We start from the raw sequence: 16,337 nt of genomic DNA on the forward strand, positions 1-16,337 counted from the left end.
GTCTCCTACTTCGTGTAATACCCTCCCCTCCACCCCCCATGGCCTCCTCCCCGATGACCCTCCTCCTGGATCCCTTTCCTTGCTTGCTCTCCCCTCCTCCCCAGCCCTGAGCTTCACCCACTTCCCATATTTCCCGTGGTAACCCTCTCCCCTGCCCCCGGGTGATCAACACAAGCTTCATTCCCTACTCATTAGCGGATTGCCTACTTTTCCTGTCAGTAATCACCTTTCTCTTGTCCCATCCCCCTCCTCCCCTGACCTCCTGGTGGTCACCATCTGTATTAACCCAACCTCTGCCCTCCCCTTCCCCCCTCACTCTCCAGAGTGGATGCTGAAACAGCTGGCCAAGAGAGTGAGGAGGAAAGGTCTCTGGTCCCCACTGGGGAGGGCTGGCCCCAGAGCAGCTCCTGGCTCCTGGGTGGAGGGGCGGCAGGCATTGCTCACCTTGCCCCCCCACCCCCTCCCTGCTCCCTGGGGGACTTCTGGGGTGACCTGGCCTCACCTTAAAAAGGACCAGAAGCTTTTTAGCCTTGGGCAGCCCCTGGACTGGTAATGTGAACTGAATTAACCAGGTCAGAGCTATAGGTCTGCTTCCCCCACCCCCCAGGGAGGAGGTGTTCATTGTATCAGAAGTTATACTTGATTGGACTTGCTCACGAATTGGCCATGAATTTGGACTTGATTCCCCCAAGCAGACTGACCTTTAAGATCTGGAGTTGCATATGATTAAAGTGCAGAACTGCAATGAGGTGTCCCCATCCCTAATGAGGACAGAAATGAAACATGAACAGACGTGTGAAGGAAGCCGGAAGTTGCTGTGGTCACTGAGACTGGGGGTGGGGGTGGGGGAGGAGGAATCCGTGGGCGATGGAGGTTTGTCACTGGGTGCAATAGGGTCCAATGTTTGCACCGGTATTTAATCCACTGCCAGTCACCCTGCAAGTGTAAGGGCGACCTTTAGTGTCATATTTCAGCTGTGAGCTTGTTAACCCACCCCTGGGCCCAGGGCCCCGCCTGCGTTTTCTGGCTAAAAGTAACAGACAGGTCTGAAAAGTCCTAACTTCAGCTCTCAGTGCTGTTTATGATCTTGTGAGCAGGGTCCGAGCCTGGAGCTCAGGGGATCGGGATCTTTTGTTGCCTTTTGTCTATAGCTCAGTCTAGGGAGTGACCAGGGGCTGTCCTTGTAGAGAATGATGCTTCCCCGAGAAGGGGGTAAGCTGCGGGGGGAGTGGGGGGCGCTCAGGGTAACGATTCCTTCATCCTCTACCCTGCCCTCCAGATCTTCATGTTGACTGACTTAAACTCTAGTGCTTAGCAGGGCTGATGGGAACTAACACTTCACAGGTGTTTGTCAAATTATCAGCCTCTCACTCTGAGAACATTTCAGGAAACCTCTCCTCCCGAGAGAGGGTGTTTACAAGCTCCAGTTCGGAGTTGAGCTCAGTGATGGGGGAAATCCCTTTTAGTCCGAGTTGCTTGTTGCTACGCAGGTGATGGTTTCACACGGAAGTTCAGGAATCCTGGGGTTCTGTGGTGAGATGGCTTGCAAACAAAACACCTTTCATTCAAATTTTCTTTCCCATCTCGAGAGGAAACAGCTGCCAGTCATGGGTGGGGGCGGGGGAGGGGGGGACTGAGAGAGAACCAGGGGCACAGAGGGGTCTCTTTCCATCCAGGGGGGCCCAGCCTTGCCCTCTCCTCCCAAGTCTGTGATGAAATCAAGAACATGTGAGAGAGAAAAAAATTAGCGTCTAACCTCCAAAACTCTTGTATTTTTCCTAGAAACATAAAAACCATGCATGAATATTCAGCACGTGTGCTTTGGACTTACTGAACACAATAGTCAAGTGGTTCCTTGTTCTTTCCCTAAGCTGGGAAGATGCAAAGAGGCGGTTAATGATCACCTAAGGTTTCCCTTTCGTTTTTGGCTTTGCAAGTCTGGGGACCAAAAAAAAAAACCACCACAAAGGAAACAAACAAACCACCACTTGAGATGTGTGGCCACAAGAGCGTCCAGAATCTACCTGTAGCTGCTGGAATGTTCTGTCCTGAGTCATCTTACCCTGCGGCCCCACCGTTGGTTTTGCTGGCTCAGCAAGGTGGATGCCACATGTCATAGCAGTCACCAGCGCACATACTGAATGCTCACCATGACGTGATCGTACGTGCTTGACATCCATCATTCATCCTCATTCAGTGAGAAGAGCATTACCCGTCTTACAGATGAGGAAACTGAGATTTAGAGAGGGGAAGTGACCTGTCCGGGGTTGGGAGTGCTGCTCAGTCTAGCCCAGGGGTCCTCAAACTACGGCCCGCGGGCCACATGCAAATACAAATATTGTATTTGTTCCCGTTTTGTTTTTTTACTTCAAAATAAGATACGTGCAGTGTGCATAGGAATTTGTTCATAGTTTTTTTTTAAACTATAGTCCAGCCCTCCAACAGTCTGAGGGACAGTGAACTGGCCCCCTGTTTAAAAAGTTTGAGGACCCCTGGCTCTAGCCCATCTCCAGGCTGGGTTCTTAATCTCTGCCCCATCGTAAGAACTTTTGGGCCACATTTGGTCCTGAAAGGGGAGGGTCCAGCTCTCCCACTTTTTTCGTTACTCTCTCATCTTCTTGAGAGAGGAGAGGGAGGGCGGAGCACAAAACGAATTGTCTGAATTATTTTTCTGCTCGAGATGAGGGGATGCAATAGCACATAGACCTGGCGGTTCTCATCGGGTTAGAAAAAGCAGGTGGATGGTGGGGTTCATTCAGCTGGGGAACATGGTGGGGACTTTATAGACACAGCAACGTGACCCCTGTGGCCTGATCATGCCTTTAGGTTATAAGGATAATCAGGGTGCTGGACAGTGACCCCGACCATCAGTAAAACACGTGGGAAAGTATCTGTGTGTTTGGAGACAGTCAGAGACCTGACAGGGCTTTTACTTAGTAAGGAGTCTCCCAAGTGAGTAGTTGAAATGCCCAGTGTCTGCCATGGCTGGGGCCACAGGGAGCCCAATTCCTTTTCCAGTTTGATTTAAGCTCAACCCATGTCAGAAGGGCAAGAGAGATTAAATAAGAATGATGGAGGGCTATGAAAACAGTGAAATGGAAAATATGCCGTCTTCAAGTGCCTTTGCCATTTTTAAAATGCTTTGTGAACCCACATCTACTTAAAGGGACAGAGCGTGAAGGGGATGAAGCATTTATTAAATGGCTACTATGAAAGTATAGCAAAATGGGTAGTTACCACTTTGAAGTCATATGGGATTTGTGTCCCCGCTGTGGCTGCAGGAACTTCGGGGAGTTCTAGGGTCTCTGAGCCTCAGTGTTCTCATCTGTGAAATGGGAACTCTGGTACCTCCTCAGGATGCTGTGAAATGCATGGGACTACTGTCATGGTCAAACAGTGCTCGATGCAGATGAAACACCGCTGGTCCTTTGGGAAAAGGGGGTGGTGGTGAAGTGGAGAGAGAATACACAAGACTGAGAAGTGTGTCACCTGCCAACAAGGGCCTTATGAAATGATCTGGGACTTTACATTTCGCGTGAGGATTTTTTCCAGTGTAAAAATTTATGCTGTTATTTTATTTTATTTTTTTCATCTAGGTTTGGACTTAAAAAAAAACCGTTTCATAGTGACCAACACCACTCTCTAATGTGACATAAAGCAGCTCCTGCCACGCTGCCCAGTCCCTTTTGCCTGGAGTGGGGTGGTGGGCATAGGCGGCCTCGCCTGTCAATGCCACCCTGAGCAGGATCCGAGGAACGGGGGCAGCCATGCCACCCCCTGCCCCCGCTGCCCCACGCTAACCTGCAAAGTGTGGGTGCCCTTGGGGACTGACTGTCTGACCTTGCTTCACACCCACGACACCAACTCCCCCAAGATGTCGCTCGAGTGGCTGGTGGCCTGGAGCTGGTCGCTGGATGGCCTCCGGGACTGCATCGCCACGGGCATCCAGTCCGTGCGGGACTGCGACACCACCGCCGTGGCCACCGTGGCCTGCCTGCTGGTCCTGTTCGTGTGGTACTGCTACCACGTGGGCCGGGAGCAGCCCCGGCCCTACGCCTCCGTCAACTCCCTCATGCAGGGCGCCGACGCCAACGGGCTGCAGAACGGGTACGTGTACTGCCAGTCCCCCGAGTGCGTGCGCTGCACACACAACGAGGGCCTCAACCAGAAACTCTACCACAACCTGCAGGAGTACGCCAAGCGCTACTCCTGGTCGGGCATGGGCCGCATCCACAAGGGCATCCGCGAGCAGGGCCGCTACCTCAACAGCCGGCCCTCCATCCAGAAGCCCGAGGTCTTCTTCCTGCCCGACCTCCCCACCACGCCCTACTTTTCACGGGACGCCCAGAGGCACGACGTGGAGCTGCTGGAGCGGAGCTTCCCGACCATCCTGGGCGAGTTCGAGGCCCTGTACAAGGGCTTCTCCAACTGCAGCCTCCCGCAGGGCTGGAAAATGAACAGCACCCCCAGCGGGGAGTGGGTCACCTTCTACTTGGTCAACCAGGGGGTGTGCGTGCCCAGGAACTGCAGGAAGTGCCCACGGACGTACCGCTTGCTCGGCAGCCTTCGGACCTGTATTGGGAACAATGTTTTTGGGAACGCGTGCATCTCCGTGCTGAGCCCCGGGACTGTGATCACGGAGCACTACGGACCCACCAACATCCGCATCCGATGCCACTTAGGTATGTTGTGGGGCCGGGGTCCCGGCACACACCCCTTCTCAGTCGCGTCGGGCCTGACTTCCGGGGGGAATCCAGACACCCCGAAAGCTCAGTAGCCAGAATTCCTGCTCTTTTCACATCTTTTATTGTTGTGCTTCACTCACAAATTGATGAGCCACCTGTAAACAGTTTGACATCAAAGATTGGGTCAAAACAATGATCAGTGTGAACCTGATATTGACAGAAGCTCTGTCCAAAGGGAGCTTTCTGTGCTGACGGGCCTGGTCTCCGGGCACACTGTCCGATACGGTAGCCACTGGCCCCACGTGACCGCTGAGTGCTTGAGATGTGATTAGTGCCACTGAGGGGCTCAGTTTTTAACTTAATCGGAATTAAAATTTAAATAGCAGCACATGGCTAGTGGCTGTTGAGCAGTGGCCCTGCAGAGCCAGAGATGGTTACAGTGGTCTCTGAGGTCCATGATGATGCGGAGGCTGTGAGAGATGCCGCGTGCCTTCTGATGCTCAGAGATGAACCGATGCTCCGGGGTGATGCTACCCAGATTCTAGGGAAGTGGGCAAGGCGTGCATTGTGTGCAGCTGTGGTTTTGAGGACAGGGTTGGGGCCAGATTGCCTGTGTTTGCATCCTGGCCCCACCTCGAGCTGGCTGTGTCTTGGGCAAGTCGCTTCACCTCTCTGAGCCTCGGTTTCCTCATTTGGAAGATCACCTTTTACAGAGTTACGCTGAAGATCTGGGAGGAGATTGTGTGTTGTGAAGCATTTGTTCACGCAGAGCGTGATAGAGAGGGAGTACTTGCTAAACGTAGGCTTGGAAACAGCTTGGTAAATGGGGTATTCGTTCCCCAGAATGCCTCGTTTGTTCCTGGTGAGTCATGATAATGGCTTGGTTACCGGGGCGATGGCACCTCCGGTTAGCATCCCAGACTGGAGGAGTGTGCGGGGCCAGGCCCAGCTCTGGGGAGTTTGCAGTGCTGCCTGGGCATCAGGATGGAGGGAGGAGAAACAAATAAACCCAATGTGGCTGGAGCAGGGTTCATAATTACCCCCACAGAGGAACCTCGGGCTGCACTGGGGGGCCCACATACCCATGCCCTCCACCCCCCTTCACGCACCCAGAGCCCTCTGCTTCTCCTGTTCTCTCTGGATTATGAATGAAGTGTGGCTTCAACAGAGGGCTTCACTGCTTTGAAAAGCAAAAGGAACGAGATTTGAGCAGTTGACACCTCGAGTATTTCAAGAGGACAGGCAGAGCAGGGTCGAGGTGGCCTGGCTTCGTGGTCAGCTGTGTCACTTTGGGCAAGTAACTGGGTCTCTGTGCCTCAGTTTCCTCATCTGTGAAATGGGGAGGTAGTACTTATCTCACAGGATCATTAGAGGGTCACATCAAGTAATATCTCCTATGGCTGCTCGACACAGTGCTTGGCACGTGACAGCATTGGATAAGCAGTTGCTGGTAGCTCTGAGGACCCGACACCAGGCTGGACCATGTGATAAAGAACCCAGGGGACACGGTCTCTGCCCTCGGGAACCATGGGGAATGAGCAGACTGTGGAAGCAAATGGGCCTGGGCCCTGATTGGTCCGCCCTATGTGCTGAGTGACCTTGGAGCCGCCGTGCTCTCCTCTCTCGAATGGAGGTAGTGATCCCCGCCTGAGGGCTGGTGGAGGCCTCGGGGTGCTCTGTGTGTGTGAAGTGATTGGCAGGTCGAGAGCGGTCAGGTCAAGGGGCCATGATTAACCTAAGAGCGGAGGTGGTCATCCAAGTGACGGATCATGATCAGTGAAATCACTGTGCGAGGCACCAGGGTGCTCCCTGAGGTCAGAGGACGAGAGGGCTGCAGGTGGGCTGCTCAGGGCAGGTGGTCTGGCCTGGAAGGGCGCAGCTGGGGAGGAGGCTTCCCTTGGGGGTTGGGGCAGCCATGTCTGGCTTGCTGGGGTGACCAGTGGTGGAGGCCGAGGTTGGAGAGGTCGGGTGGGAGCAAACCACAGAGCCTCCCCCTGCTCCCCCGTCAGGCTTGGTATTAAGGCTGTGGGCCATGGGGAACAACGCTGTTGTTTTAAAAGGCTTCCTTTTATGTTTTCTAAAAACTTCCAAATGATGCAGGGAAGGGTGTTTGAGGACAGGTGGGGTGGGACTCCAGGCAGGTGTGCTGAGTAGGAAGGGCTGGTGGCAAGGACCAAAGATTTGCCTCCTGTGTATTAATGCCTGTTGTGCATCCATGCAGTTTAAGTGTGTGTGTGTGCGTGTAAATCACACCCACACAGGTCCCTTGATGACCTGTCCTCCCCTCCTTGGCCCGCTGGGTACTGGCCACCAGAGAAAGTGGGCCACGTCATGCTCCCAGGGCAGCAGGAAGCCTTGGAAGGCGTCCCATTGGAGTGTGGCTAGTACCCGAGGCCAGGCGAGCTCCGTGGTTGGCTCTGCTCACCATTTCCTTCTTTCCACGGTCATGCCCACATTCGTATGCACCCAGGAAGGAAAGAAGGCTGTGTTTGATTCACGTGACCTTGAGTGTTGACAGAGAGGGAGGCCAGAGAAGGAGGTCGGAAACAGGGCCAGCAGGATAGGTGTCTGGTGGCCACACCTGCCAGTTACCTGGCTGTAGGTGGCGGAGGTACTGTGGTTTCTGGAATGCCAAGCCTTGTCCTCCTTTCCTGCCTGCCATCTGCGTTGTGACTGGTGGTACTGTCCCTCCAGCCACTGCTCCTCATGTGCCCGGTCATTTGCTGAGCCCCGTGTGCCCGGTCATTTGCTGAGCCCCGTCCTGCGCTACCTCCAGAGGTGGTGTCACTCAGCTTTGATTCCGTGCAGAACCAGGGACAGCTCCCGCCTGGCCACCACCTGGCACTGTGTGGGGGGCTGGGACGTCCTGCCCGCACTGCCACAAACCTCTAGGAAGCAACCTCTGACGATTACCAGGCAGGTGGCACCGGGGAGGCAGGCACCCATCCAAAGGGCTCACCCTCGGGAAAGAGTAGATAAAAATGCATATTCAGCAAATTCTCACTAAATAAGCACAATTCCACTCTCAATTTTCTTTCGTGCGTATGCTGTCAGGTTTCTGGGCCACCCCCTACGTGGTACCAGCAGATCAGCTTGTGTTTGCCTTGCCCACCCTCAGTGTCAGCCCCCGGCCTCCTGAAGTGGGGCCACTGGTGGGCAGAGCCTTTTCTCCACCTTCTCCTGCCTCCGTCAGCGGTTGGTGGGGAAGGCAGCAAACCCCAAGCCAGAGAGAGGCCTGGGCATGTGGGACTGTCTCTGACCCAGGAGCCACCTGGATTCTCATTTGGGGGGTTAATGATTACTTCTGCCAACTAAACTGGTTTGTGAGCAAGAGGCAGGAATGGTGGGCCACTGGAGGCTGGAGCAGAGTGCGGGGCGAGGCAGGGGAGAGGAAGCAGGGGGCTGATAAACCAGCAAGACACACCATTTTTCTGTTGTACTGTGGCTCATGGCAATCAGTCATTTAGTGTCTCAGAGAAAGGGGAACTTCTCTCTGAACCCCTGGGGTGGACTGTCCTTGCAGAGAAGCGCCTGTCCTAAAGGCCTTCTCCACCTGCACCAGCAGTACGGTCACGCATGAAGGGGACGTGGCCTGTGGGGCTCTCTTCATTTGCGCCAGCGGCTGGACCTCTAACCCCCAGCAGTTGTTAACAGTAGTGGGAGGTCGTGGTTTCAGAGTCAGAATGGACAGTCTCAGCTGGTGCAATAAAATGTGCTATTGATGGTTGAAACTTACCATTAACTGCAGGAAAATCAGCAACCACTTAACTACCACTGCTACTAATGTAATAGCCAGCATTTACATCATGCTGGCCCGTGTTATAAGAGCCTGTTCTTCGGAGCCAGACAGTTTGGATTCAAATCTCAGCTCCTGCCAGGACTAAACAGTGACCTCCCGCAGGTCCCTTAACTTCTCTGTATCCCGGTTGCTCCGTCTGGGAAGTAGGCGAAGTGAGGTCTGTAAAGTGTTTATTTAACACAAGCCTGCGCACAGTCAGTCTTCAGATATTAGTAGCAAGGACAGTGGTCGAGTAGCACTGGCAGGTAAGTATGCTCATGCCCTCTCTTTACAGACAAGGAGGCTATGGCTCAGAGAGATCGAGTGCTTGCCCAGAGTCACACAGCAGATATGAGTCAGAGTCAGTGATCTGATCCCAGGGCCTCTGTCCTTCCCACGGCTGCGCGCGGCCTCCGTTAGAATTCTTACTGCATTCATGCTTCCCGGAACCATCCATTTTTGGCTCCGAGAGTGCATTACAATACCCCGCCTGTGAGAGAGAAGGCTGTCTCATTTTGTTATAAGGGACACTGCCGACTGGCCCAGGGGCGTGCTTGTCACAATGAGTCACTGAACCATTTCCCCAGACCTTTGGCGTGGCGAGGGGACGTGAATGCGCATGCGCGGCAGCACTTCCGGCAGACCCCTCTCCTGGGCTGGGCACCAAACGTGGGCCTCGCCACTGGCGCTTTAAGCATATGTCTCCGCAGCAGGTGTCGCTCCACATCCTCCTAAAGCTCAGGGGTTTTCTTGCGGTGTCCTCCGGTTTCCCAGAATGGAGCCGGGGGAACCTCGATGAACAACATGCCGTCCTCGGGCCTCAAAATGGATGGAAGGGTTGGAACCCAAAGAGGAGGGCACCGTGTGAGCCTTTGCGTCTTCGGTCTCACCGAGAGCAGCCCTAGAGGCGGGACTGTAGGAAACACGATTATTGATAGGCAGGGCTCTGAGCCTGCTCCCGCAGTTTCCGGTGGTGCCGCGGTTGGTCTTCCGGAGTCTTCAACGTGTAGGGCAAGCTCGGTTCCCGGCTTTAGCAGAGGCGCCCAGGACCCAGAGCAGGTTAAGCCAATGGAGGGATGAGTTTTTCCAAGGGGTACAGAGAGGATCCAGGTGCTTACCCCGCATTTGCCCTATTGAACTATCCCCCTCCCCATATAGAGACCCCAAGGGGTGAGGATAAAGATTGGAAATCGAGAGCTGCCCGCTCCCAAACTTCCGGCCACCCCTGACTTCCGGCCCCACGACTTCCGGCCACATCTGACTTCCGGCCACCCTGACTTCTGGCCATGCCTGATCTCGCCTGCCTTCACTCTCTGCTCTACCTTTTCCTCCGAGGTCTGAAAACTCCAAGTGGCTGTGAGCTGGTGGTGGGGGGCGAGCCGCAGTGTTGGGCAGAAGGCCGCTGCCTTCTCTTTGACGACTCTTTCCTACACACCGCATTCCATGAAGGTGAGTGCCTGCCTTCCCTATTGCCGCTCTTTTATTTTATTTATTTACTTTACTAAATTGATTGGGGTGGCATTGGTCAACATGAACATATAGGTTTCCTGTGTAGATCTTTATGTTACCAGATCTGTCTATTGCACCGTGTGCCCACCGTCCAAAATCAGATCTTCTCCTGTCACCTCCTGTTAGGACCCCCTTCCTTCTGGCAGTCACCACTCTGCTGTTTGTGTTCATAAGTTTCAGTTTTATATCCCACAGTGAAGTCATACGGTGCTTAGCTTTTTCTGTCTGACTTAGTTCACTTAGCATAATGTTCTCAAGGTCCATCTATGTTGTTGCAAATGTCGCTATTTCATCCTTTCTTGTGGCTGAGTGTATATGTACTGCATCTTCTTCATCCATCCTCTGTCGCAGGACACTTCGGTTGTTTCCATGTCTTGGCCACCGTGAATAATGTTGCAATGAACATAGGGGCGCATAATCTTTGCAAATACATGAGTTTGAGTTTTTTGTGTATATACCCGGGAGTGGGGTTGCTGGGTCATATGGTAGCTCTAGTCTTAATTTTTTGAGAAATCACCAGTACTGCTTTCCACAATGGTTGTACCAGTCTACATTCCCACCAGCAGTGAGTGAGGGTTCCCTTTTTTCCACAACCTCTCCAACACTTGTTGTTGCTTGTCTTGTTGATAATGGCCACTCGGACAGGTGTAAGATGGTCTCATGGTAGTTTTGATTTGCATTTCCCTAATTGCCAGAGAAGTTGAACATCTTTTCATATATCCTGGGAGAGGTGTATTTTCAGGTCCTTTGCCCACTTTTTGATTCGATTGTTCGGTGTTGAGTTTTACGAGTTCTTTATATATTTTGGAAATTAAACCTTTGTCAGAGCAGCTGTGTGCAGATATCATCTCCCATCTGGTTGGTTGCGTGTTTGTTCTGTTGTCAGTTTCCTTTGCTGTGCAGAAGCTTTTTAGTTTGATACAGTTTCACTCATTATTTTTGCCTTTACCTCCTGTGCCTTTAGGGTCAAGTCCATAAAATGTCCTCTACGGCCCAGGTCCATAAGTTTGGTACCTACCATATATTTTCTGCTATGTCACTTACAGTTTTGGGTCTTATGTGTAGGTCTTTGATCCATTTTGAGTTAATTTATGTACATGGGGACAAACTGTAATCCAGTTTCATTTATTTGCATGTGGCTTTCCAGTTTTCCCAGCACCATTTATTGAAGAGACTACCTTTACTCAAATGTGTGTTTCTGGCTCGTTTGTTGAAAATTATCTGTCCATATGCATGTGGTTTTATAGCTGGATTCTCTATTCTGTTCCATTGATCTGTGTGTCTGTTTCTCTGCCAGTACCATGCTGTTTTGAATATTGTAGCTCTGTAGTATAATTTAAAGTCAGGTACTGTGATACCTCCAGCTTCATTCTTTTTTTTTTTCCAGCATGGCTTTGGCTACTCTGGGTCTTTAGTGGTTCCATACAAATCTGATGATTTCTCGTTACATTTCTTTAAAAAATGACATTGGGATTTTGATGGGGATTGCATTAAATCTGTATATTGCTTTGGGTAATATGGCCATTTAACTATGTTGATTCTTCCAATCCATGAACATGGGATAGTTTTCCATTTTGTTGTGTCTTTTTAAATCTTTCGTAGTAATGCTTTGTAATTTTTAGTATATAGATCTTTCACATTCTTTAAGTTTACTCCTACCTCAACATAATAGAGGCCATATATGATAAACCCTCAGCTAATATCATACTTAGTGGTGAGAAATTGAAAGCTTTTTCCCTAAGATCAGAAACAAGACAAGGATGTCCACTTTCACCACTCTTATTCAACATAGTGCTGGAAGTCCTAGCCAGAGCAATAAGGCAAGAGAAAGAAATAAGACGCATTCAAATAGGGAAGGAAGAAGTCAAATGGTTGCTTTTTGCAGATAGGAAACCCTAAAGACTCGACCAAAAAACTATTAGAAACAATAAACAATGCAGTCAGGTTGCAGGATATAAACTCAATGTGCAAAAATCCATTGCCTTCCTGTATACTAACAACAAAACTTGAGAAAAAGAAATGGAAAAGACCATTCCTTTTGCAATAGCAACCAAAAGAATAAAAAACCTAGGTATTGCTGCCCTTTTAAAAGGAACTTTATTTTTAGAGACGTTTTAGGTTTCCAGAAAAATTGAGCAGAAAGTACACAGCACCCTCCCTCATCCCGATACCCAATTTCCACTTTTACCAGCATCTGGCATTAGTGTGGTGCATCTGTTACAACTGATGAGCTCATAGCGACATGTTGTTGTTAACTAAGTCGATAGTCTGCATTAGGGTTCACTCTGTGTTGTACTATCTGTGGGTTTTGACAAACGTATAATGACATGTACGGACCATGACAGGATCACACAGAGTAGCTTCAGTCCCTCAATGTCTTGTGCTCTTACATGCTCCTCTCCCTCTGCCTGCTCCTGTTATGCACTCTGCTAGGGTTTTGACAAACGTGTAATGACATGTATGGACCATGACAGGATCACACGGAATAGCTTCAGTCCCTCAATGCCTCCTCTCCCTCTGCCTGCTCCTGTTATGCACTCTGCTTGGAACCGTAGGAAGCCAGGATCACATTCCTGATCAGAGAGCAGGAACTCTTCCGATCTGTGCTGGAAAGCTAACCGTGGGTCCTGGCTTCGGGCTGTTCGAACCTCTCCTCTCTCACCCCCATCCCAGGTGCCGCGGAGGATGGCCCACGGGTGGTTTTCATGGTGGATCTGTGGCATCCGAATGTCGCCGCGGCTGAACGGCAGGCCCTGGATTTCATCTTTGCTCCAGGCCGATGAGAACACTTCCCGTGCCAGGTCGGCGAGAGTGGCCTGGGGACAGCCGTGGGCCGGTCCAGCGCACGTGTTACGATTCCATGCTCAGAAACCTGCCTCGACAGAAAGCTCTCATTGGGGATTTTTATACCACGTTGGGTCCCTCTTTGCTCCCGTTGTTAGTGGGAAACTCCAGCTTGTACTTCCTTAGAGGTCTTTTTCCTTCTGTTCGTTTGCTTCTGCGGTTCGTTTCCGCCTAATGGCGCGGGACTTCGCTCTGCGGCCTGAGGCTCCCAGAGGCTCGGTGCCCCTGTTGTCGGTGTCACGTTGCTACTTGTTTTTTTCAGTGATCAGATGGTTCTTTGTCTGAATGTAACAACGTAAAACTTCTTGTGGTCACCATACAAAACAGAAAACTCTGCCACCCATAGCACTAGAGAACGTGGCCTTTGCTGCTGTCACGGCCACAAGGGGGACCCACCCGCCCCCCAGGCAGGGGAGGCTGCAGTCCCTGCACCCGGCCAGCTGCATGGGCAGGGTGGACATGAGCAGGGGCACGGCCTGGGGAAATGTCACCATCCGCTCACCCCACCGCCAACCCTGTCTGTCTGATGGCGGAGAGCGTGCGGCTGCGGGACCGGAGCGACATGGCTCCCCTTCAGAGCCGAGGCTGGTGTCCTCGGGCGGGGCTCCCACGGCTCAGCCGCAGAACGAGTACTTCACTTACCTCACTGCCTACAGAAGCCCCACTGCCACCCGGGCCTGCGCAGTCCCCGTGTTAGCCGTTGTGACGCTGAGCTCGGAGACCGCCTGGTTGGCCCCTTGGAGCTGTGGCGGCCGAGACTCCACTTGTCCAGCGACATCTGGGCAGCCTTTCTCTGGCAGAACTGGAACTCCAGGTGTGACCCAAGTGTCTGTTTCGTTCGGAGTTTCGTGGCCTATGATTTTCCATTTACCTGTTTGTACATAAATGTTCAAACGCTGGACTCAGTGCGAGAGTCAGCCCTGTGGCCCTGTTATTGCTAAGGCGTGAGCTGAGTGATGGCAGCCGAAGCGAACGTGTGAGTGGGGATCCCCGGAGGACCGACAGACCCAGAGGACCCTGGTCCCGGCACTGGCTGGGACTCCAGGTGTGACCCAAGTGTCTGTTTCGTCTGGAGTTTCGTGGCCTATGATTTTCCATTTACCTGTCTGTACATAAATGTTCAAACGCTGGACTCAGTGCGAGAGTCAGCCCTGTGGCCCTGTTATTGCGAAGGCGTGAGCTGAGTGATGGCAGCCGAAGCGAACGTGTGAGCGGGGATCCCCGGAGGACCGACAGACCCAGAGGACCCTGGTCCCGGCACTGGCCTGGCCCTTCCATCTCCTGTGAAGGACACGGCCAGGTGGGGGCGCTAAGTCTAGAAACGTCCTCCTGTTAGCTGAGGTGTGGAGGGCAGCCTCCTCCATCCATACCAGATGCCGGTTTGCATCATGGATAATGGCAGTGTCAGGTCAAGGAGGCCGTGGCGCGGTATGAATACAGGCCTGTCACATGTGCAGGTCCCGTGTTTCCATCCACATGGAAGCCAGCAGCTTCTGTGAGAAGTAACCACGACCTGAAACGCACTAGGCAGACTAGCAAGTGTGCCAAGAAAACGTGTCCGCGGTTGAGTGAAATGTCTGCGAGAGATTTTCAGTGATTAGAATGCAGGAAAGGGCAGACCTTTCAAAACACCTGAAGTCTCCTCACTTGTATTTGTTAAAGAATCACTTGAGGTGCATGATTTCTATACATACCGACCGCTCCACGTTTACAAAGCCAACAGCCGCGCAGGCACCTGGCTGCCTGCACTTGTGTGACGTGATGGGGAACAGGAGATCAATAAAGGGTCTTGCTGAAAACCACAGTGAAATGGTGGCGTCGTCTGTTGGGCAGGAGCCCTGAGCCGGGCACAGCTGAGTTAGAGGCTCTTGGTTTTTGGATGGTGTCACAGCGACAGGCGGGACCCTAAACGTATAGTGACCGAAGCAGGATGTTCTAAAAGAATGGGGGTGGGGCGGGAGAGACAAGAACAGGCCTGCGGAAGGTTAAGGAATGGCCAGTGTCACCCTGGCCAAGAACAAGGACTCGGGCTTAAGGAAAGCTGGTGCCAGGACTCGGTGCCAGGTGCTCCTTCCCACGTGACCTCTGGCCAGTCCCGGAGCCTCTGGGAGCCTCAGATGGCGCTATTGTAAATTGTGCTGCTATGAACATAGAGTGTATCGCGCCTCTGTAGGGATGGTCCCTGGCAGGCAGAGCAGCGATGCTGGTTCCCTTCCTGCCTTGGCCGAGGTCCCAGGCAGTTACGGAGAAGCAGGTGAGGAGGCAGGATGGGCGAGACAGAGATGGATGAGCACATCTGATTGGGGGGGGGGGCAGCCAGTGGCTCCTTTCTATCCCTCTAGAAGCAGGTTCCTCAGTAGCTACAATTTGAAATTTTTTCCTTTTCTTAGAAGAGGGACAGATGGCCCTGGTGGCCTGGAACCCCAGGAGCAGTCTGGCCGCCAGGTGTTTGCCCATGCAAGCCCGTTCCCAGCCCACAGCCCTGGCTGGGCTGCCCTGGCAAACGGAAGAGCAACACTCGCTGGAGACCGCGGCGTTTCTCCCTCCTCCAGGGTGCATCGCCAGCTAGGCAGCTGCTGAAGTGATTTATATGCTTCAGCCTGGGATGCTCAGGGCGACAAAGGGGCCAGCAGGCCCGCCCCGCTCAAGTGAGAAGCCCTCCCTCGACCCCGATGCAGCCGGCATCAGCTCCAAGGCCAGACTGCACAAGGTCGATTTGCACCAGGTCACATCCCACGTGTCCCAGGCACCTGCTCATCCTCCCCAGACTCATCTAGGTTTTCTGGGTTCTGACCCCCTTGGTGACAGTGACCACACCTACAGCTTATAGTGGGGGACGGGGAGCGTATGCCTAATCCACTAGTTCTTGACTTTGGCTGCACAGTACAATCAGTATTTTGAGAAATACTGATGCCCACCCCCCACCCCCAAAGCATTTCATTTCTTGGTTCAGGGGGTACGGTCCAGTCCTGGTGTTTGTTTTAACCCTTTACCTGCCTTGATTCTAATGTGTAACTGGAACTGAGGGTTGCTGCCCTGAATGGCAAAAATAGAAAAGCCTTTGGAACCAGCCAGCTTGAGATGAGAGTCTGGGCCGTGCCCCTGTGTGATGATGGGCAGCCCCCCCCCCCTTGGGCCTCGAGGGGACGGTCAGTGTTTTAAACACACTTCTCAAGCAGCACCCTGGTGAGCCCCTTACAAGACCATAACATCCCTATTCTCAGTGCTTGGGTTTCCGGGAGGTGACCCAGCCCCAGTTGCAGGGCTTTGTTTAGGATCCAGAACTGACCAATCAGAGCCTTCCAAACTCTTGGCTATTCAGAGATTGCGCCAGGGCTGGGCACATGACCCTCTCCACACCCATCAAAACCTTTTAAACCAACCCCTGGGCAGTCAGATTGGGTCAGGGCTGGCATATGATTCAAATTCTTTTGCTGGGACCATTGAGAAAGAGGCAGCTTTTCAGTGGTGGACATGGGCATCTAGTGTAAAGAAAATCTGAGAGTGAAAACCACAGAGAA

At 52.6% G+C, this 16,337-nt stretch overlaps 1 protein-coding gene across 3 annotated transcripts in view; it reads left to right on the forward strand.

Annotated features, from left to right (window-relative positions):
- ASPHD2 (aspartate beta-hydroxylase domain containing 2) overlaps positions 1 to 14,618 on the forward strand; it is a 25,129-nt gene extending 10,511 nt beyond the window's left edge. The window contains exons 2-6 of one of the 3 annotated variants that reach the window (XR_001362765.1): positions 2,735 to 2,737; positions 3,597 to 4,682; positions 9,799 to 9,912; positions 12,646 to 13,630; positions 13,862 to 14,618. Coding sequence is in view for 2 of the 3 variants with exons in the window: in XM_014542479.1 (XP_014397965.1) it covers positions 3,875 to 4,682; positions 9,799 to 9,912; positions 12,646 to 12,755 (1,032 nt within the window). In the remaining variant the exon portion in view is untranslated. The other 2 variants (XM_014542479.1, XM_005869708.2) reach the window with 2 other exon arrangements.
- Positions 14,619 to 16,337: the final 1,719 nt, after the last annotated feature.

The sequence above is a fragment of the Myotis brandtii genome, unplaced genomic scaffold, assembly GCF_000412655.1.
Source record: "Myotis brandtii unplaced genomic scaffold, ASM41265v1 scaffold303, whole genome shotgun sequence".
NCBI lineage: Eukaryota > Metazoa > Chordata > Mammalia > Chiroptera > Vespertilionidae > Myotis > Myotis brandtii.